Source organism: Phoca vitulina, unplaced genomic scaffold (genome assembly GCF_004348235.1).
Source record: "Phoca vitulina isolate PV1807 unplaced genomic scaffold, GSC_HSeal_1.0 scaffold8, whole genome shotgun sequence".
Taxonomy (NCBI): domain Eukaryota; kingdom Metazoa; phylum Chordata; class Mammalia; order Carnivora; family Phocidae; genus Phoca; species Phoca vitulina.
The window spans coordinates 73,723,964-73,747,703 of NW_022589711.1; the positions used below are offsets into that span (position 1 = coordinate 73,723,964).

The 23,740-nt window shown below is 36.0% G+C and overlaps 1 protein-coding gene across 5 annotated transcripts in view; it reads left to right on the top strand.

The window, feature by feature from the left end:
• ZBBX (zinc finger B-box domain containing) overlaps window positions 1-23,740 on the top strand; it is a 121,548-nt gene that overhangs the window by 63,300 nt on the left and 34,508 nt on the right. For 4 of the 5 annotated variants that reach the window (XR_004299854.1, XM_032407277.1, XM_032407281.1 and 1 more), the window contains 6 exons: window positions 2,653-2,827; window positions 7,269-7,389; window positions 15,844-15,953; window positions 16,353-16,453; window positions 17,600-17,679; window positions 19,563-19,702. Coding sequence is in view for 4 of the 5 variants with exons in the window: in XM_032407277.1 (XP_032263168.1) it covers window positions 2,653-2,827; window positions 7,269-7,389; window positions 15,844-15,953; window positions 16,353-16,453; window positions 17,600-17,679; window positions 19,563-19,702 (727 nt within the window). In the remaining variant the exon portion in view is untranslated. The remainder of the gene's footprint in view (window positions 1-2,652; window positions 2,828-7,268; window positions 7,390-15,843; window positions 15,954-16,352; window positions 16,454-17,599; window positions 17,680-19,562; window positions 19,703-23,740) is intronic. The other variant, XM_032407278.1, reaches the window with a different exon arrangement.

Genomic DNA, 23,740 nt, shown 5'->3' on the forward strand with positions numbered 1-23,740 from the left:
TTTCTTTCTTTCTTTCTTTCTTTCTTTCTTTCTTTCTTTCTTTCTTTCTTTCTTTCTTTCTTCTTTTGGGAGAGAGCATGAGTGGAGGGGGAAGGACAAAGGAGAGGGAGAGAGAAAATCTTAAGTAGGCTCCATGCCCAGTGCAGAGCCCAACATGGGGTTCGATTCCATGACCTTGAGATCATGACCTGAGCCAAAACAAGAGCTGGCCACTTAACTGACTGAGCCACCCAGGTGCCCCTAAAACTTAGTATTTTCAAACCAAATCTACCTCTCCTCTAAAACCTATAGATGTCACTGTTGGTGACAGACAGCCTATCTTCTTGCTTTTCAGGTGAGCCAAGAATCGTTATTTTCTGTAGTCCTTTCTCTTCTTCCTCTGCACATCTAGTTAGTTACCATGTCTCATGCAGTCTACTGTCTAAAAACTAGCTTGAATATTTGGTCCCTTCTATCCTTATTGCTCTTCCAAATACGGAAATTAGCTTTTTCTTGAAGTGCAAAAGGTTCATAACACAGAACGTGGATTTCATTCTCTCCCTTTCTAGAAGTCAATAATAATTCCAGTTTTGTATGTATGTATTTCTTTACACAAATGTTAATATTAAATGCTGCTCTGCAAATATGCTTTTTATACTTAACAATAGTTTTGATATTCATATAAGTACATTCTATAGTCTTCTCATTCTATATAGTGGTTATAAAACACCCTATTTATTAGATATAAAATGACTTTAAAATATAAAAATTTAAATTTTAAAATTTGAAATTTCCACTAACCAACATTTACTTTATTTCAATCTTTTGCCGGTACAAACTAGAGTATAAAGAGTAATTTTGAAAAATATTGTTTTGCATACATGTATGCATATACCTTGTGTGTGTATACGTCATGCGTTTATAATGTTGTTAGATATTAGCAATTAGCTGTAATGTTTTAACTGGTGTCTTTGCATCCAAACTCACTATTCCTTAATTTCTTTTTCTCCCACACTACTGTGTAGGAGCCTTCAGTGGCTTTGAGTTTCCATTATGTGTAAGTCTAATTTCCTCTGTATGGTGGGCAGTATCCTTCATGATCGGGCCCAGATTATCTTTTACCCTTTGTATTTTCTCATATCCCACTTTTCATGATTGCAGTGCAAACTACTAAGGGCTCCATGCCACTGTGCTGTTTGACTCCATGTTTTAGCATATATACCGTTCCCTCTCTCTGTAATACTGTCCCTGCCACTTTTTGCCCATAGAATTCTTGTTTATCTGCGTTAAATAACCTGTTTCTTGCACCTGTTCCTATTGTGGACTTTTAAACCCATGTTTCTGTGGCCAGCAGCTGGCCCAGTGACTTCACATTCCCAGATGCTTTTGTTTATATTCAAAATTTTGGACACATATTTAATGCTCTTTTCTCAATTATACTCTAACAGTCTGCCTGTTTATTTTGCAATTAAGGGGTGAACATAGAGGGTTCTACTTTTGTATCTAGAAGATACACAATGGAGATTTATCAATTTGATCAGTGTAGGTAAATCCACATCGCTAATTCAGCATTGGTGTGGACTTTATTTTGCTTTATTTTCCTAATTTGGCCATTTTCTCTGATCTACTGGGTAACTGCCAAATCCTACCTTTATTTTCTTCTGTGCGTTCACAGTGGATCTATATTTTGTACTGAATTCATCCTTTCCTCCTATCATTATGCCAAGAAGCATATGCTGCTTCATATGCATTAATTTGTTCATTCATTCAGCTAACTTTTAATAAGCACCTACTTTGTGCCAGGTGCTGCTCTTGGCACTGAGGAAAAAGACAAAACCCCTGATCTCATTACGTTCTAATGGGGAGAGACAGGCAATGCACAAATAAACACATAGAGTAAATTTACAGAGATGTTATTCGGAGAAAAATATAGCAGATAAGGGAATGGAAGGTGGGGGGTAAAGGGGCTATATTTGTGGGGTCATGACCTACTCTCTGAGTAGGTGACAGTTGTACACAGACCACCTGAAATGAATGGAGTAGCTATGTGAAAATATGGAGGAGGGTCACTCCAGGTATTGGATATGGCTAGTGCAGGGCCCTCGTGTGAGAATGTGCTTCGTGGGCTCCCAGCACTACAAGAATGTAAATTTGGTTGGAGCCCAGTGAACAAGAGGGGAATTGAAGGAAGTGAAGTAAAAAGATAGGGGAGTACAAGGTCTGTAGGGCCTTGTAGGTCCTAGTAGGAACTGGGGGTTTCATAGAGTCATTGGAAGGTTTTGAACATAGGAGTGACATGATCAGATTCAAATATTAAAACAACAACAACAACAACAAAAAACCCTGCTCTCTCTGCTGAGCAGATTGGAGAAGTAGGGGGATTAGATTCACAACTATTGCCACTTCCCCTGGGGAACACTGGTGAATAACATGATGATAAATCCTCAGTCATGCAGGCTCTAGTTTTAATAATTTTTGAAGAGACCATTTCTAATTGTTGATACGGTTTTAAAGAAATCAGTAAAGCATATGCGTAAGTACAAATTTAAAACATTCCACTTTTAAGTTAAAAAGTAGTGTATGATTCAAAATGCCTAATAATTAATGCTACCTGTATTTTAAGATATGGGAAATTTAGTAAAGCACACTTAGATGCACTTTTAATTGGTTTAGATAGAAGTTCCAACCACAAAAAGAGCAGAGTGTTCAAATCCAAAAGATAGGCTCCTCTGTGAAGGGTCATTTGATGAAGAAGCTTCTGCCCAGTCCTTTCAGGAAGCTTTAAATCAACGGAGAACTGGACAACAAGATGACAACGAGAAACAGAACTTACATGCAGCAAAAGCAGGTACAGCTATTTTTATAAAATGAATGTTATAAAATGAAGCCGAATTTATTTTATTTATCTCCATTCTCTGTGAATATAAATGCAGTGTTCAAAAACTGTTAGCATTAGGATAACAGTTTGCTGCAACCCCTCAAAGGAGCATTCACTGTACAACCAGGGGTAAGTGGTTTAATATTTATAGAACCCTGACTTGAGCACTGGGGAGATTTGTGTTTGTCTCTAATGTAACTTCAGACTGTCAAATGAATGGAGAATTGGATGCTTTCAGCTCCCCCACTCCTGGCAGAAAATTTTTGTCAGGACAACTGTTCCTTTATTGAACTGTATTTATACATAAAACAAGAGGATCTATGAGATAGAAAAGTAAAGAACTTTTTTGTGTCTTGAAAAAATACAGTTCAAGGGCTGCTATGAATTTAAGGGGGAGAATTGATTTTTTTTTTTTTCCTGTTCGAAGGGATATTTCTTGTTTTTACTTTTCCTTGATGATTTTTGCACCCATATTCTAGACATTGAAGATTGGGTGACTGAGGCACATACTGTCTCTGCTTTACGTTTCCCAGAATCTCTTGAGGAATATCATCCTTTTAAAACTATTTGATTTATTAATTTTATTACTCAGAATCTTGTAGAGACTTCCAATTGCTTTTCACTGAAAATAAAATGTGAGATAATAAATTTCAATCATGTATCTTTATTGACAACATCCAATTTTATTATTTTACTTCATTTTTCTCCAGCGCAGGAACTCTCCTGATTATTCATTCTTTATAACAGTATGATTCCTAACGTCAAGGTATCACATGCCATCTTCCAATTGGAATTGGATTTTTTACTAAATAATGTTCTCTTTGAAATATTTTTCCTTACCTTTGTTCATGTTACATCAGTTTCATTAATATTTCCAAGATTTTATTTATATACTCTCTTTGTAGCATGTATCTTAATATAATTCTCATTGACTATGTTATTTTATGTGCTTTTTATTTGAACCTTCAAATTTTGATGTATTTTTTACTTTTCTACTCTGAAAGGGAAAAATCTTCTATAAAAATACCTTTTGATTGTCTACTTTGAAAGACATAGTGTTTAAAATAGTAAAGGGACTGATTTGATAAATCAGATAAGGTCAGAGAAGAAAAAAATTTGTTTTTCATAGTGGAGATAACTATATTATAAGAATAATATAATGATTATTTTACATGATTTTGTGTAACAAAAAGTTAACCAAGAAGAAAATGAAAATAACCTAATTCAACCATCTAGAGATAATCAATGTTAATGTGTTGGTACATGTTTTTCAATAGACACAGTTGCACAAACACAAGCATAAATGGAGTGACACTATACAAGCTATTTGTAACATTTTTGCTTAGATTCTGTCATGGACAACTTTCCATATAAATACAGGTATATATCATCATTTGTAACTGTTGCATAATACTCTGTATGCCATGATTTACTTAATCAGAATTTTATTGATGGATATTTTGTTTCTAATTCTCGATATGGTAAAATAAGTTATAATGACCATCTTAGCTCTTTGTGTACTTGTACAATTACCTTAAAATAAATTTTTAAATGTAGAAATGTTGTGTCAGTGGTTGCTGAAGAGAAATAATTAAGATGAGGACTTCTGTTGAGATAATATGTGATTTTTTTTGCCCCAAAGTATTACATATATATGACTATGTGTGTACCATATGTATATTTTTGTCAGTATTTTTCTTTTCCTAACATATTAAGTAGATACAAAAGAACATTTACAAAATTTGTATGGATTCTGGAGAAAAACAAAGCAGTAAGCACCTGGTCTCTCTCTTCTTTCCCCCTCTCTAGGAGATTGTCACTAACCTAGATTCTGTATTTTTTCATTGTTTAAAAAATTTCCTTGTAGTTTACTGCATGTGTTTATCTCCAAACAATACGTTGTTGAATTGGCATGTATTTGAACATTATGTAAGTGGAAAGCTAGTGTATGTATTCTTCTGCAACCAATTTCACTCACTATTATACTGAGATTTACCCATGAAGATGTACATAGTTGTATTTTATTCATTTTTAACTGCTTAATAGTCTTCTGTTATATGCAAATACCACCATTTACCTGTTTAAATGTTGATGGGTTTGGAGGTTGATTCCCATTTTGCCATTACAAACAATGCTGGTATGAATATTTTTGTATAGGTCTCCGGTACGCATATGCACACATATCTAGGATGTCTTTTCCTGGGTGTGGAATAGCTGGGTCATAGGCTGTGTATGTCTTTGACTATACTAGATAAAACTGAATTATTTACCAAAGTATTTGGTATCAGTTTATACTCCCACCTGCAGTAGACAAGAGGTTTGGTTGCCTCCCATTGTCATCAATGCTTTGTCAGATTTTAAAATTTTTTCTGCTCTGATAGAGATGAAATGGCCTGTTTACTTTGTGTAACTCATTACAAATGATATTGAGTATCTTCTTATATGCTTCTTGGCCATTTAGCTTAGTAACATGATTTGAATTTTCAAGTTTTCTAGTTATTTCTGTTACTGGTTTCTTTTTTTTTTTCTTTTTAAAGATTTTATTTTTTTATTTGACAGAGAGCATGAGTAGGAGGATGGGTAAAGGGGGAGGGAGAGGGAGAAGCAGATTCCCCACTGAGGAGGGAGCCTGACACACAAGGCTCAACCCCAGGACTTGGAATCATGACCTGAGCTGAAGGCAGATGCTTAAGCCACCAAGGCACCCCTCTGTTACTGATTTCTAACTTGATTTCATTTTAAGTGAACTCCAAAGGCTCATTTCCTTCAGTGTGAAAGACAAGTACTTACAATGGCCTAGAAGGTTCAATGGAATTTGAAGTCCATTATCTCTGTGATCTCACCTCCTGTTATTCTCCTCCTGGCTTGTTCTGTTTCAGCTACACTGACTGCCTGGCTGTTCCTCCAACACCTCCTCGAACACATCAAAACATATCTTCACCTTAAGACTTTGGCACTGTCTATTGAGAAAAACACCCACCATCCCATCAGTATGAATACTGGGGCACCTCACACAAATTCTCACAAAAGGTAGCCAGAGACCCATGAGACAAGGGAGCAAACCGAAACCTAAGTTATGTAGCTTGTGTGGCACTTTTTGGGAGACATGTTTCATAGATCCATGTGTCCTAGATTTGTTTTCTATAAGCAATTGTAAATAAGGGCTATCCTGTTAAATGCATTAAACAGGTAAGAGTCTGCTTCCATTAATATCATTAATCTATTTGCCAGAAGGTCCAGTTTTAACATATTCACAAGCAAATTAACCCAGGTCACCTGCCATCTTTATTTCCTGGGGATGTACCATTGGTAATGGGAGAAGAGTGAATCATAGGCCAGCTGCTTTACCTTCTTCCTCCTCATCACCTGATAGATCTGGGGGTTATCTCTCAAGCAGAGTGGCTGTGCTTTATGACTAGACAGAGAAAAAAGTGAGTCCCCATTTTTAGTTTCAGCTTTCCTATCAAGAAATATTTTGTTTTGCACCGGAAAGGAGGACCCATAGTGGAGGGATCTCCTTTTGCTCACATCCTTAACTCCTGTTCTTTCAGTTTAGTGCATTCTGGAGGTGTTTCTGAGAACTTCCTCCAATTGCTTTCTTTGACACAGCTCCACATTTTGGGAAGAATAGGGGTAGTGTGACTGAAATTCTTTTGGTTTCTTTCTATTGCCAGCATTTGGCTGTTCTGGAAGCTATTCATTAAAGGCTGTGTGGTATAAAGTTGGAACTATCCTCTAGTTTCAGTCTTCTAAAATAGTTTTTCTCTTCTTTACTACTTCTCTTTCTTCTCCTTCAGCAGTTTTTCTCCTCCTGTGATGGTCAGTTTGGAGAGAGGGATAGTATCCAAGGTGGAGAGACTGGTAATCCTGGATTTACACTGCTTTTTTTCCCGGAAATCTCCGTCAGTTTTAAATATCTCTGAATAGTGGTTTTAATTTAGTAGTACTTCAGAAACATCTTAAGCATCGGGAAGTGAATTGCCATGTAGATATAAATTCATGAAGACAGTTGTTTCCTCCAGGTGCCATTCTGAGTTATTTATTTTCTGTTTCCCATAATATGTAAATATTATTGTCAGTGGCTATGATACATACCTTCATGTGTGTGTGCCTTTATAGAATATATAATGAATCTGTTTGTATTTATCATTGAAAAGAATTGGTTGCTTTTAAAAACCTTATGAATCATAGGATTCTTTCATTTCAAGGGATTATTGAAGAAAACTGTCTATACAGTCATTTAATAAATCACTAATATTTAACACTTTTGCATTAATTAAGCCTAGAACTATTGATTGCATACATAAATATCAAAGCATATTTGCTTCAAAAATGGTGAGTTTTGTATCTTGAGAGATGTAATTTATAGATAAGTTTACATTAATTCTGCACATTATATTTATTTTTATAGACTCGTTGGAAGAATGTGAAGTACAAACTAATCTGAAAATTTGGAGAGAACCACTCAATATTGAATTTAAAGAAGACAGTCTATCCTATATGGAAAAATTATGGCTTAAAAAACACAGAAGGTATTTTCTGAAGTTTTGCATTATTAATAAGAAATATAAAAGCTATTTATGTTCCTGGCTTGTGTGACATGCTTTTTTGTAGCAATTTTATATGTGTGCTTCACATTTGCATAAATAATTTTAAAGCAATATTAAATCCCTGTGAAGCTTCTACTGTTCTAATAAGAATTTAAATTTTATTTATGTATGTGATGCACCATTAATTTAGAGTTTGCTAGGAGAAATGCAAATGTGTATGTGAGAAAAAGGCACAAATATGGTATAGAATTTAAGAATGATAGCAAAAATAATGCGATAAATGAAAGATTACTTTGGAAAGGTATTGCTCTCATTCTTTTTACATTAGCATAAACTTTTGAGGCTGTACTTTTCAGAACTTTTAAGTTAATTAGACCTTTAATATTACAGTTTTATTAATAGTATTCAGTTATTTTATTCAAAGACTATATCATTAGATGTGCCATTTCATAAATTGTTTAACAGTTAAACTATTAAATATCAGACCAGAATTATGACTGAGTACATGTTAGTGTCATTCACAATTTTATGATCAAATAGGATCTGTATGGGGAGGTACCTTTAAAGGCTCACTTTGCCCTGTAGCAGCACTGCTTACACTTTATTGTGCCTGTGAATCACTGGCAAAATACAGATTCTTCTTCAGTAGGTCTGGGTGGGACCTGACACTCTGCATTTCTGAATTTCTAACAGCTACCAGCTGATACTTAGTGTGGGTAATTCTGGTTTCTGAACTGCACTTTGAGGAGCAATGTGCCGGAGGACCTGTCTAGAATGTACCTGAGGAATTGTCATCAAGCCCTTGCTTCACCTTCAGTCATATAAAACTATCCCCTGAGATGGCCCATTCCATCTTTGGAACTTTCTGCCTGCTGTAATATCTCCTAGTGAGCTGTAATTTGTGTCTGACTGGTTTCTAAACATGGTCTCAACTCTTACCAATTAAGACAATATAGGGCAAATTGAATTCTTCCTCTCCATGGCATTCCTTCAGATTTTTGAAGTCAGCCCTCATATCTTCCTTGAAGCTTCTGTTTCACAGGTTACTATCTACTCCTGTGCCCCTTTAACTGTTTTTCATGTGGCAGATTTAAGTTTTTTTTTTTTTTTTAATTTTGAAATAAGGCATACCCGAGGAGTTGTAAAACAGTATTAAGATTTCCCACTATCACTCATTCAGCTTTCCATAATGGCAACATCTTACATAACCATAGTGCATGTATCAAAACCAAGAAGTTAACATTGGTACAATATTATTAATTAAACTACAGACTTTATTTGGATTTCACCAGTTTTTCCACTGTTGTCCTTATTCCACTTCAGGATCCAATCCAGGATCCCACATTGTCTTTTTTTTTTTTTTTAAGATTTTATTTATTTATTTGACAGAGAGAGCAAGAGAGCACAAGCAGGGGCAACAGTAGAGGGAGAGGGAGAAGCAGGCTCTCTGCCAAGCAGGGAGCCCGATGCGGGGCTCGATCCCAGTACCCTGAGTTCATGATCTGCGCCGAAGGCAGACGCTTAACCATCTGAGCCACCCACGCGTCCTTTTTTTTTTTTTTTTTAAATCATAGCTCCTTATCCATTACACTTCCTCAGTCTTTCCTTGTTTTTCCAGACCCTGACATCTTTCAAGAGTACTTGCCAGGTGTTTTATAGAACATACTCAACTTGGATCTGTCTGTTTTTTTTTCTTTTTCATAATTAGATTGAGGTTGTGCATTTTGAGGAAGGATAACGCAGAGAGGATGGATGTGCCCTTCCCTGTGTGGTATCACAGGATCATCCTGTCTGTATATCTTATTACCAGGGTGTTAACCTTGAGCCCGTGGTTAATGCGGTACTCACCGAGTTTCTCCACTGCACACTCACTCTTTTCCCTCTGTAAATCATGTCTTGGGCTGTTACACAGAGTGCCATAGACCAGGTAGCTTATGAGCACAAACATTCATGTTTCAATTTTTAAGGATGGGAAGTCCAAGATAAAGGTGCCAGCAGATTTGGTGTCTGGAGAGAGCCAGCTTCTTGGTTCACAGATGGACATCTTATTACTGCGTCCTCACATGGTAGAAGGGGCAAGGGAGCTCTCTCAGGTCTCTTTTATAAGGGCACTAATCCCATTCATGAGGGCTCTATCCTCATGACCCCATCACCTCCCAAAGGCTCACCTCATACTATCACTTTGGGATTAGGATTGCAACATATGAACCATTCCGAACAGAACTTTCGTCCCTGGCCCCTGTAAGGTTCATGAATCTCTCACATGCAAAATATATTCATTCCATCCTAAGAGCCCCCAAAGTTTCACTTCTAGCTATCAACTCAAGTCTAAACTCCAAAGTCTCATCTAAATATCATCTAAATCAGATATGGATAAGATTCAATGTATGATTCATTCTGAGGCAAATTGCTCTCTGTGAACCTATGAAATCAAACATTTTATGTGCTTCTAAAATATAATGGTGGGACAGGCATGGGATAAATATTTCCATTCCAAAAGAGAGAAATAGGAAAGAAGAAAGGAGTAGCAGGTTCTAAGCAAGTCTGAAACCCAACAGGGCAAATTCTACAAAACCTTAAGTCTTGAGAATTATCCTTTTCATTGATGCTCTACACTCCAAGGCCCACTGGGATGGAGGTCCCACCTTCCAGACACACTAGAGCGGGGGTCCTGCCTTCCAGACACACTAAGGCAATGCCCCCACAGCTATGCTAGGCTGGGGCTGGGCTCCCAAGACTTTGGGTGGCTCTGCTCCCATGGCTTTGGGTGGTCCCATTCCTATGATGGCTCTGTGTGGGCTCACATCCTGTGACTCCCTTGGGCTGGAATCATGACCTTTTCTAGCTTGGGGTTATAGGGGCTTCTTTGCCCCCATAGTTTCACCAGGCATTGCCCCAACAGGTGCTCTCTGCTGTGTGGCCTGGAGCTTTCTGTGCCTGCAATTGGAGGGATAGCCCTGATGATTTTTGAATTGCCTTTGGAGGTCATTTTTCCATTGTCTCTGATAAAAGTCATGACTTCTATTTAGATGGTTCTGATTAATCTCCTTATCAGATGACCCTTTGGCCATTTACTTCTTGTTCTTTCCTGAATAGGCCCTCTCATTCTTTTTCAATATGTATATTCTGAGAATATTCCAAATATTTCAGTTTTGCTTATATTTCGATTAATAATTTTGTCTTTTTTTTCTTTTTTTTTTTAAGATTTTATTTATTTATTTGACAGAGAGAGAGAGTTAGCGAGAGCAGGAACACAAGCGAGGGTGGGGGAGAGGGAGAAGCAGGCTTGCCGCCGAGCGGGGAGCCCGATGCGGGGCTCGATCCCAGGACCCTGGGACCATGACCTGAGCCGAAGGCAGACGCTTAACGACTGAGCCACCCAGGTGCCCCAATAATTTTGTCTTTAAATCATTTCTCCCTTCTTGCATTTTACTATGAGCAGTCAAGAGAAACCAAGCCTCTCCTTCAACACTTTGTTTAGAAATTGCCTCAGCCACAGAACTAATTTCATCACTTGTAAGTTCTACCTTAAATAAAACACCAGGACATAGACACAATTCAGCCAAGTTCTTTGCCACTTTGTTAATGAAAATTGCCTTTCCTCCAGTATGCAATAATATGTTCCTTATTTCCATTTGCTACCTCAGCAGAATGGTACTTATCATTCATATTTCTACTGATACTTTGTTCAGGATTACTTAGGTATTCTGTAGGAAGATTGAGGCTTTTCCTCAGTTCTCCTCTTTTTGAGTCCTCACCAGAATTGTCTTTAAAAGTTCTTTCATAACAGTATAGTTCTTTTCTAGTACGAACTTTAAACCTTTCAGCCTCTACCCATCAGTGAGTTCCAAGGCTGCTTCTACATTTTTAGCAGCACCAGACTTCTGGTACCAATTTCTGTCTTTGTCCATTTGGGATGTTGTAACAGAATAACATAAACTGAGTGCCTTGCAAACAACAAACAGTTATTTCTCAGAGTTCTGGAGCTTGGAAGTCCAAGATCAAGATACTGGCAGACTCAGGGACACCTGGGTGTCTGTCAGTTAGGTGTCTGCCTTCGGCTCAGGTCATGATCCCAGGGTCCTGGGATCGAGCCCCACATCGGGCTCCTTGCTCAGTGGGAAGCCTGCTTCTCCCTCTGCCTGCTGTTCTGTCTGCCTGCCGTTCCCCCTGCTTGTGCTCTCTCTCTCTCTCTGACAAATAAATAAAATAAAATCTTAAAAAAAAAAAAAAAAAGATACTAGCAGACTCAGAGTCTAGTGATGGCCTGCCTCCTGGTTCATAGGAGGCTATCTTTTTGCTGTGTCCTCACATTGCTCTTTTGGACCTCTCCTATAAGGGCATCAGTCCCACATGAGGGCTATACCTTCATGAACTAATCACCTCCCAAAGACCCCCATCTCTTAATGCCATCACATTGATCTCAACATATGAATTTTGGGAGGGGACATATTCACATCATAGTAACTAATAAAGATTTTAGGGGAGGTACCTTGAGATGATACAAAATCCTGTTTTTCCTTAAACTTTACTAATTTTAGTATATCAGTGGATTTTGCCAGAAGCAGAATAGCTGGGGATTTTCTATTTCTTTCATTTCTTCTATACTTATTAATTAGAATCCTTCAAGGAAGAATATCCCTTCCCCCTTTCATTTATTTATTCAGTTGTTTATTTGTGTAGACTCCTGGATATGTGTTTTATTTTTTGGATTAATATCCCATACTATTGTTATTTATTTTGTGACTCAGATGGTTCTTGTCTTGACCACTGAGAGAGCTGATTTAGGTTGACTCCTCTCTGCTTTCAACGTGGTCTCATCCTTTTCTGTTTGTTGGTTGGTTTGCTTGTAACACCTCTTCATTTTTCTGGCACCCAAGATGCATTTCTGTGCCCTAGCCCAGAAATAATTTTTCCAAATAATCTTGATTTCTTTTTTTTTTGGAAAATGGTATTCAGAAACCAAGATCTGGATTATAAGTATGCTCATGGCTACAAAGGTATCACAGAGCCTAGGTCTTCTCAGAGAACATCTAGGAAATATATGTATGTATACTTACCCACTATAAACACAGCCAAATTTATTTCTGTATCTATCTACCTGAGTATCTGTTAAAGTAAACGTGAGTGTACTCATACCTCTGACTCCAAACCAGCATCATTTGTAGTTTCCAGCATCATTGTAGTTTTGCTTATTTGTAGTTTCTTTCACCTACAGTGAGAATCCTGGCTTTCATTATCTATGATACATTTATTCATTTATCATCCTGTGTGTGTGTATATGTATATACACACATAGTACACGACTATATAGTAGTGTACTGTATATATATATATACACACATATACACTACTACACATTGTTTGTGTGCTTTTTATCTTTAGCCTACAGTATCCAGTCAAAATCTTTTTCTCCAAAGTTACTGAGGCCATGGCCCTCATTTCTTTCCCACCTCCTTTAGAGTGGTTCTGCCATTCACTGGGTTATGTCCATATCCTGAGTACTTTTTAAAATTTGAATAGCATAAACTTGTTTACAATTCTGTGGGTTTTTACAAATGCCTGGAGTCAAGTGTTCACCATAGTACCAAATAGCTCAATTCCATTGCTCCCAAATTCCCTTTTGCTTCCCCTTTGTACTCAACCCTTCTTCCCCAACACATGGCAACCATCAATCTGTTTCCATCCATACACATTTGCCTTTTTCTGAATGTCATGTAAATGATACCACACAATATGTAGCCTTTTGTGTCCTTTCCTTAGGAAAATGCATTGAAGAGTCATCTGTGTTCTTCAGTGAATCAAAAGCCATTCTTTTTTATTGTGGTGCACAGTTTATCGATTAATATCCATTATTCTGATGCACAGTTTATCCATTAACCTGTTGAAGAACATCCTGCTGATTTCTAGTTTTTGGCAATTATGACTAAATCTGTTAGAAACATTTACAAATAGGTTTTTGTTTGAATATAATTTTTAATTCCCTGGGTAAATACCTGGGACTGGGATGGCGAGATCATATGGTAAGTGGATGTTTATGAGAAACTGTCAGACCGTTTCTGCAAAGCACCTGCACAGTTTGTGCTCTTTCTCTCAGTGTATGAGTTCTGGTTGCTCTCCATCTTCACCTTGCCTGGTATTTTCAGGGTTGTTTGTTTGTTTGGTGGTAGTCATTTTATTTTATTTTTTTTAATAATTTTTTTATTATGTGAGTCACCATACAGTACATCATTAGTTTGTGATGTAGTGTTCCATGATTCATTGTTTGCGTATAATACCCGGTGCTCCGTGCAATACGTGCCCTCCTTAATACCCATCACTGGCCTCACCCATCCCCCCATTCCCCTCCCCCCTAATTGCTCTGGGAATCAAACTGAGGGTTTTAGAGGTGGTGGTCATTTTAATAGGTGTATAGTTGTATCCCCTTGTGGTTTATTTGACAGGGCTTTAAGTTCATTCATATACTGGTTGTACCTATGCAACTGCTGTCCAAGCTGTCTATATCTCTTGTAAAGTGTAATGCCCATAACAGTCTTTTAGGTATGAAACTCAGTAGTGTGTACCTGTCAATTAGTCAGTCTTCAATAAATATTTGTTTAAATTTTGAGGTAAATCTGGTGAGGTGATCTTATTCTAAAAGATATTTCACCCTTGATTTAGGTAGCATGAACTTTCAAGCAAGCATTGGTGCCAGGGTCCCAATATCTAGAATACAGACCTAGTTCATTGACTAACTAGTTGTTTGTTCATGGGCAAATTCCGTAAAATATCTTGGTCCACATTTTTTCATCTGCAAAATATTGAGTTTAGAATAAACAATCAATAGTTCCAATACTCTGTTGTCTATACAAGCATTTGGTTCAAAGCTTTGCTCATTAAATTAGGTAAATTTTTACTTCAGAAAGGAGTCCTGGATAATAGTACATTCATGTGCATCTATGATTGAGTTTTTTGTACAGTAAATCTGTGTCAAACTGCAAAGAGTTTTCTGGTGGCCAGGTCCCAGTTTGTTTTGAGCTTGGCCAGGTTATCAAATTTTATTGCCTTTGCAAATTGGGAGAGAGGCCATATAGAGTAATGGTTAAGAACATTGACTTGGTGAGGTGGACTCCTTGGGTTCAAATTCCTCTTCTGCATTTACTACCTGAATGACTTTGAACATGTTGATTTACTTCTTTGTGCCTCAGTTTTCTCATCTGTAAAATTAAGATAATACTGGTGCCTAGTTAACATACATATTAATATTTAATACCCCAGATTAGTTAGAATAGAGCCTGGTACATTTTAAGCTTTGTATCAATGCTACATACTATTATCATTAAGAAGGCCTGACTTTTACATGAGGACTCCATGAGCTGGCATGGTCTGGAAGGGCTGTAGCTACTTATATTCTTGATTGGAAAGTGCCACCTTCCCAATAATTTGGGAATATCCTGTGGAACCATATGCATAATCTTGACTTCTGAGAATTCCTGTGTTTTGTTGCCTTCTATACGAGATGGGCCATACAGACCTCGTTAATTGGGTGATAAATGTGACAGCCAGAACACACTACATTCATATTGTGGGAGCAGATTTTATCACCCTACTGGCTTGGTGAAAGTTTAGAACAATGTCTTTTGGTTCCCTTAGTACCTATCAAATTAGTACTTTTTTTAAAAGATTTATTTATTTGAGAGAGAAAGAGAGAGAGTGAGAGAGAGAGAAAGAGAGAGAGAGAGAACGCATGAGTGGAGGGAGGGGCAAAGGGAGAGGGGAAAAAGAGAATCCTCAAGCAGATTCCCTGCTAAGCGTGGAGCCTGATGCAGGGCTCGATCCCAGGACCCTGAGATCATGACCTGAGCTGAAACCAAGAGTCGGCCACTTAATCAACTGAGCCACCCAGGGGCCCCCATAAATTAGTTTTTTAAATAGTGTAGCATGTTTCATGGACTCCATGCGGCTTCTGCAAGAACGCTGACTTCTATTTTGATTTTCATCCTAAACGAAAAATAGTAGCACATACAATTGAAAAATCTTGTGTGGGGATGCCTGGGTGGCTCAGTTGGTTAAGCGTCTGCCTTTGGCTCAGGTCCTGATCCCAGGGTCCTGGGATGGAGTCCTGCATCCTGCTGCCTGCTCAGCAGGGAGTCTGCTTCTCCCTCTCCCTCTGCTCCTCCCGCTGCTTGTGCTCTCTCGCCCTCTCTCTCAAAAAAATAAATAGAATCTTAAGAAAAAGTAAAATCTTGTGTGATGTTAATTTGATTTACAAAATTATTTTAGTAGAGTAAGATTCTGTTATACAATCATACTTTTCTTCTGTGAATTAGAGGCATAGCTTTGGTTTTGTCATTAATTTTGTATACTCACTCGTTTGTGAAATAAATCAAGATCTTGTCTGGGAAAATTTCAGATAATATATTTTAGTCTTTTAATTGCTTCTTTCTCATTTTGTAGAACTCCACAGGAGCAACTTCGAAACATGCTACCGGATACATTCATACCTCAATGTAAAACTGCGAGTGAGGCACAGTGTTCCCAGAATGAAAGTGATGAAGGTAGTGATGGTTAGTTCAGACTTGATTAGATATTTTCTAATTTATTATTTCAAATTTTACACACTAAGCATTAGTCAGCATCTGCTTTTGTTTTTGTTTTTGTTTTTTTTTTACTATATTATCCTCAACTAGACTGTACACCCTTTGTCTCTAGATCAGAATCAAGCACACTCCTCTTCCCATTCCATAGATTTACTTTGCCTTAAATTAAATCATTTATTTAAACATTGAATGGTAAGAAAATGTGTGTCTTAACTTGAGATGGGGGAATTGATAGCATTTACATATTAGTGTGGATGCACAAGAGAACATTATTCTTTTATTGTTGACCATGTTATTTGAAGATAGGGAATTATCAGGTGATATCAGGTGTATTCTTTGATATTATTTGCTAATCTAATTTCCTAGTTGAGGAGACCAAAGTACAACACCCAGCGCTTTTTCTGCCAGTAGAAGAATTAAACATAGAGAGACCTGAGCCATCTCTAAAAATAGTTGAACTGGATGATGTAAGTGCATAACGACTACTCTATTACTTAACAAACAAGAAATTCATAACATATAATTACAACTACATATTGTTTTCAACAAGACTTTTTTCATAATTCAACATTGTTGGGAAGGAAATTTATAAGAGTTTGAATTAAATATGTTGAAAGGAATAAAACAGTATTATTTTTAATGTAGGCAGTAAATTTGTGAGCTGTGCTGATATTGTGCCATTTTTGGAAGCATGTAGTGTGGGAAATGTACTACTTTTAACTTGTAGAAATGTAGGTTAGTGTTTGTTTTATTTAGGTCTTTATGTTATCAGTCTTTTTAAACAGAAATTAGTCTCCTAATATGGTATCTATTTAATATAATTTGTATACATGTAGTTTCTTGAATGTCACCTAATATTATTTTCTATTTAAAGGAAAAATGGTACTAAGATTTAAGGAATGGAGGATAATAATAACTTGAATACAAACCTCTAGAAGACACAAAGTAGAATCAACTGGAGCTTGAGCCAATCAGGGGTAGAGCTTACACTGAAGGTTTAAGTTTTGACAAACTCAGCACATTTCTGACTTTCTAGTCATCTAGTACCTGAATGTACTACTTGTCCTCAATATTTCTGTCCCTGTGGTTGTCACAGAAAAAGACTAGAATGGAAGAAGTATCCCTTTAAATACTACTTTCTTCTTTAGGTTAATAGCTTCTGCTCTGTGTGTGTGTGCCTAGAAACATTTTAATTCTCCTCTGGATAAGTTTAAGATATTGAACAAATAAGCACACGTGCTTACATATGTGTGTGTGTGCTTGTCATTATTTTGTTGATGCACAGAGTAAGCTTATACCATGCTGTCCAGAGAACTAAAAACATTTCAGTCACTAACCTACTTGGCACTCAGTAGTTACATAATAAAACAGCTGTTAGTGTTATTTCTAGGTGTGATAGTAGTGATGAAATGGCTGACATAGCAAATGCCCTCAACAAATAGTTGTTGAATTTGTTTAGATCTTCTTGAACTAATGTTCTATGGCACATAGTCAGAAAGCTAATGACATTATTTGTAGGAAGAAAATTCTCTAAATATTGCATACAAGCTAGCTGGTTAACGTATAATACATTTATTGGACATACTAATATTATACTACCTGCATTTAATAAGACTTACGAAGAGGAATTTGAAGAACCAGGAGAGATAGTGCCCTACAAAGTTGAGTTAACTGATGCAGATGGTCAACAAAGGTAAGCTGTTTCTAATTCACTTTTGATGCTTATTAAAAACCTACACCCCAAAATCAACTATCTCTTTAAATGAGAAATTCATGATGTAAAAAACATGTGACTTCAGTGTTAGAATATATTTTACTAAAGCCATGTTTAAATTTGTGTACAATATTGCTAATATTTGCCAACATTCAATAATTAGAAAAGTGGCTATAATGATATGTTTATATTCTTACCTAATAACTGGATTACTTAATAGTTACTTCTGATTTTAGCATTATTATTTGAAATGGCTTACCAAGGATGACATATGTCATATGAGCTTTCTTCTTTTTTCCAAAGATACTCTTTGGATTTTTCATATTTTAGTTTACTATCAACCCTAAATAAAAACAGATATATTAATGATTAGTTTGAGAGACAAAAAGAGCTCCCAAACTATAGATTACTTACTAGGTAGATTTTACTGTGTGATAAATTAAATAAGTGAAGTACAATGGTTCACTTTGTAACTTTTCTTAGAATTTTGTCATTTCCAAGTGAAAAATAGTATCTAGCTGTATCTGTTAGCAATGATGAAAGGACTCCAGGTCTGCTTTGCTGTTGAAACTTTAGCTAGGGTTTCATGTGTTTTGACTACAAAGTATTGAACTGGGTAAAGAGCAGAGTGAAGTTCCTATTAAGTAGCCCCTACACCAATTTTTTGTTTATAGTTTAGTTCAACTTAGGCCCTATCAGCATTTTGGAACAGCAGTGGGTCTAAGGGATGCCCTTGGACCTGAAAAGCCCCATGTTTGGACACATAGACCCAGATACCTAGCAGCAAATGTGCTTTTGGCAGGAGATAACCTTTTAGTCGGTAGATAAGAGATTTGTAAGGATTACTGTATTCCTAAGGAAATGGATGACATATCTGCTCTCTAATTTGATTCTTTTATATATCTTATCGCAAGTCCTGCTTTGACCTCCATGTAGGGTGTTACAGAAGGCAGAGAAAGTTACTGATCGTGGTTTGGCACTGGTTTTGCATCTTGGGTTTGGAGGTGCCTGTAGAGTTTCTTCTTTTCTTTCTTTCTTTCTTTTTTTTTTTTTTTAAGATTTTATTTATTTGTCAGAGAGAGAGAGAGAGACAGAGAGAGCACAAGCAGGGGGAGAGGCAGGCAGAGGGAGAAGCAGGCTCCCCTCTGAGCAAGGAGTCAGATGCAGGACTCTATCCCAGGACCCTGGGATCATGACCCAAGGGGAAAGCAGATGCTTAACGGACTGAGCCACCCAGGCGCCCCAAGTTTCTTCTTTTCTAAGAAGAACTATAAAGAATCATAAGTGACACAGGAACATAATCCAGTTTTTATGGTGGTACTATGTAAAGCTTACATAGATATTGGGTATTATTAAATATATTATTCAATTCATAGAAAATGTTATTTAAATTATACATATGCTAGTATATAGTAAACGTCATTAAAAATTGAAAATAAATATCACATATGGCTTTTTGACTCTGATAGTTCATTGATAAACAAATAAAAAGTTTATTTAAGTAATAAAATCCTGATTTTATCAGATTTCAATGAGATTTAAAGGTAACTCTCCATTTTTAGAAGAATATAAAGAACCAAACTTATTTCAGAATAATTTTTTTAAAAGAAGTTTTCAATTGACTTTGTTCAGTTAAATCAGATTTCGCCTAGTTGCCTCTTTCTTTAAAATCCACAATACTATTTAGTTACTTGTGGTTTAGAATGTGTCCACAGTAAGGTTAAAAAAATATTGAATTAATATGAATAACCCTATTCCCTAAAGGGTTTACTGTATTTGTTTTAATAAAATGGGACTTTCTACTTTCTTTCATGTATCATTTCTTTCAACTCTTCTCTTTTGCTTATCCCGAAACATGAAAGTTACACATTTCATGATTATCAGAATACTTTTCTATATGAAACTGACGTCCATCAACATCATGTTTTCACCAAGGGAAAAACAGATCTCTTACATCTTCATCTGAACACCAGCTCTTCTTACTGTAAAAATAACTCAAAAGGTAACTTTTTTTTTCTTGTGGATTAATATCATTAACAATGAATATTGGCAAGTTAATAAAACCAGTAGGTATTGCAGTATGTAAAAGCTTTACCTATTAAGCTATTCACTTTAAACCCAGAAAATTTAGTACTTAGAAAAACTTGGTTGAATATATATAATTTTCTAGCAAATACCCTTTTCAGTAAATGGGCAACAGTGTTTGAATTCAGAAGAAAAGCAGCCAATGTTGGTTGGTCTCTCTAAAAGTTATTATGGACTGAGCTAGCATTTAAAAGGTTACATGGGTGGGCTTTTAGTGAAGAAAATCTAATTGTCATCCTGTTGCCCTCCCTTGCATTAAATCTTCTCCCAAAATATTCAAATTTAATGTAAAGTTTCACGTAAGTGATAAAACCAAACCAAAACAAATCATCGTGTTTATATATCTACATTGTTATTACTAGTAGTTTCCTTAGAATTTATAGATCAGAATGCTGTGTGCAAATGTCTGGTTTCAATTTCCAGATGGTGAGAGCACCATTTAAAGACAGTCACAATAAATTATCTTGGTCTGGGAGTCAAATTTCATTTCCATTTCTGCCTTAAATCATTGTGACCTTGAATATGTCACTTGCTTTCTTAGATCACATTTTCCTAAACTAAAACATAGGAACTAGATTGTTTCTAATCTGCCTTTCAAATATTATTTTTAATCTATTTAGGATTTTCAGAAAAACTAATAAATATATCTTATATGAAGGATATGAGAGATACTTGAGAGTGTTATTTAAAATAACTAGTCATAAAACTGATGATTACCTTCTGATTGGGTAGTAGATGGTAGAGAACCATGATTTGTGGTAATCCTGCTGGTCTTGACATCTTCAACTAATAAGCCTCTAAATTATTATGACCAATTATGAACTATATCCACAGGGATTTTAGGACTTTACAGGGCTCCCAAAAGATATTTTCTTACCTACCTGCAGCATGGTGTTCCATTTGCCTTTAGGAAAATGCTGAATATAAATAAATACCCATTAAGTGTTACTTTAAAGATACTTGATTTATGTAAATAGACTTTACTTTTAGAGCAGTTTTAGGTTCACAGCAAAACTGGGCAGGAAATACAGATTGTTCCCATATACCTTCTGCCTTCACAAACTCATAGTTCCTCCCACTATCGGCATCCCAAACCAGAGTAGTACATTTGTTACAATCAAACATAACATTGACACACTGTTATCACCCAAAGTCCATAGTTCACATTAGGGTTCACACTTGGTATTGTACATTCTGTGGGTTTGGACAAATTTATAATGACATGTATCCACCATTATAGTATCATAAAAAATCATTATAGTGCCCTAAAAATACTCTGTGCCCTGCCTTTTTATGTTATCTCCCTCCCTCCGAACTCCTGGCAACCACTGATCTTTTTACTTTATAGTTTAGCCTTTTCCAGAATGTCATGTAGCTGGAATGATACAGTATGGAATCTTTTCATATTGGCTTCTTTCACCTAATATGCACTTAAAGGTGACTGTGTCTTTTCATGGCTTGATAGCTCCTTTTTTTTTTAGTACTGAATAATATTTTATTGTCTGGATGTATCACAATTTATTTATACATTCACTTATTGAAGGACAACTTGGTTGATTCTGAGTTTTGACAATTATGAATAAAGCTGCTATAAACATCCATGAATATTTGAACATAACTTTTTAACTCATTTGGGTAAATACCAAGGATTGCAATTGTTAGATCACATGGTTATAATATGTTTAGTTTTGTAAGAAATCACCAAACTGTCTTCCAAAGTAGCTGTACTATTTTGCATTCCCACCAGCAATGAATGAGACTTCCTGTTCTCCACATCCTTGCCAGCATTTGGTATTGTCAGTGTTTCTCGGATTTTTGTCATTCCAAAAATTGTTGAGTGGATTTCATTGTTGTTTTAACTTGCAAGTCCCTAATAACGTATGATGTTGAACACTTTTTCATATGCTTGTTTGCCATCTATACCTTCTTTGATGAAGTGTCTATTAAGATTGTTGACCCATTTTTTAATTGAGCTCTCCATTTTCTTACTGTTGAGGTTTTAGATCTTTTAATATTTTGGATAACAGTACTTTATCAGATATGTGTTTTGCAAATATTTTCCCTAAGTCTATGGCTTGTCTTCTCATTCTCTTGACAGTGTCTTTTACAGAACAGATTTTTAATTTTAATGACATTCAGCTTATCAATTATTTATTTCATGCATCCTGCCCTTAGTGTGTGTCTTAAAATGTCATCACCATACCCAAGATCATCTAGATTTTTATGTTCTAAGCGTTTTATAGTTTTGCATTTCACATTTAGGTCTATCATTCTTTTGAGTTAATTTTTGTGAAGGGTGGAGGGTCTGTGTCCAGATTAATTTGGGGCATGTGGATGTCCAGCTCTAGGTACAATTTGTTGAAAGACTGTCTTTTCTCCATCATTTTGTCTTTGCTGTTTGGCAAAGATCAGCTGACTATATTTATGTGGAACTATCTATAGATTCTCTGTTATGTTCCATTGATCTATTTTTCTGTACTTTTACTATTACCACATTGTCTTGGTTACTATAATTGTTGAGTAATTCTTGAAGTTGTGTAGTGTCAGTCCTGTGACATTGTTCTTCTTCCATATTGTGTTGGCTTTTCTGGGTCTTTTGCCTCTCCGTATAAACTTTAGAATCAGTTTATCAATATCCACAAAATAACTTGCTGGGATTTTAATTGGGATTGCATTGAATCTATAGATCAAGTTGGGAAGAAGTGACATTTTGGCAATATTGAGTCTTCATATCTGTGAACATGACTATCTCTCCACTTACTTAGTTCTTTGATTTCTTTCATCAGAGATTTCTAGTTTTCCTCATACAGATCTTACACATATTTTGTTAGGTTCATTCTTAAGTATTTCATTTTTTTTTGCATGCTAATGGCATTGTGTTATTGATTTCAAATTCTACTTATTCATGTTGTTATATAGGAAAGTGATTGACTTTTATATCTTGAGCTCATATCCTGCAACCTTGCAATAATTACTTATTAGTTCCAGGAGTTTTTTGGTTGATTCTTTCAGATTTTGTACATAAACAGTCGTGTCATCTGTGAACAAAATTAGATTTATTTCTTCCTTCCCAATCTGTATACTTATTTCCTTTTCTTGTTTTATTGCATTAGCTAGGGCTTGTAGTACGATGTGGGAAAGGAGTTGTAAGAGGGGACATCCTTTACTTATTCCTGATCTTAGGGTTAAAGCATCTAGTTTATCATTATTAAGTATGATGTTAACTCTAGGGCTTTTTATAGATAGTCTTTATCAAGTTGAGGGAGTTCCCTTTTATTTCTGGCTTGCTTCTATTGATATGATCTTGTGATTTTTCTTCTTTAGCCTGTTGATGTGACAGATTAGATTAATCAGTTTTCTAATGTTGAACCAAGACATCTGATTTTTATGACTTAATGGGACTTCCAATGAACAGACTAAATCATATCTATACTTTCTGCATCACATTTTTAAAGAGTATTAAAAGGTTCCTTTGTCACCTCTTTGGCAGCAATTGATCCTAATAATGGAATTTTGCAATCTTGCAAAAATATTGCAGAGGTTAGTTGTAGGCATTTACATATAGGGAATAGCATCTCTTTGTACCAAAAAAATCAACTAATTTCTATTCAACTTTAAGAGGAAAATACAGCATTATTATGGAAGTTTCCTTAAATTGAATAGCTTTTATAAAGTTTTGCTTGTAAAAGTATTTCTCTGATATACAAGTTACTGTATTTCTCATAGTACTTGGGTGATTTAAGAGGTGATAGTTGCTGGAAATGGAGGTTCTAAATACTATGTGTAATTGCCAAGCTATACAAACATTTGATTGCAACGAGTAAGTCCTTTGGGCAGCAAGGCAAGAATTTACATCACTGGAGAGTATTTTAGTCATAGCCTTTACTATTTTACACCATCTATTCATAGAGATAAGATATTTATATTGGAAAGAGCATTGGGATAATCAGATGAA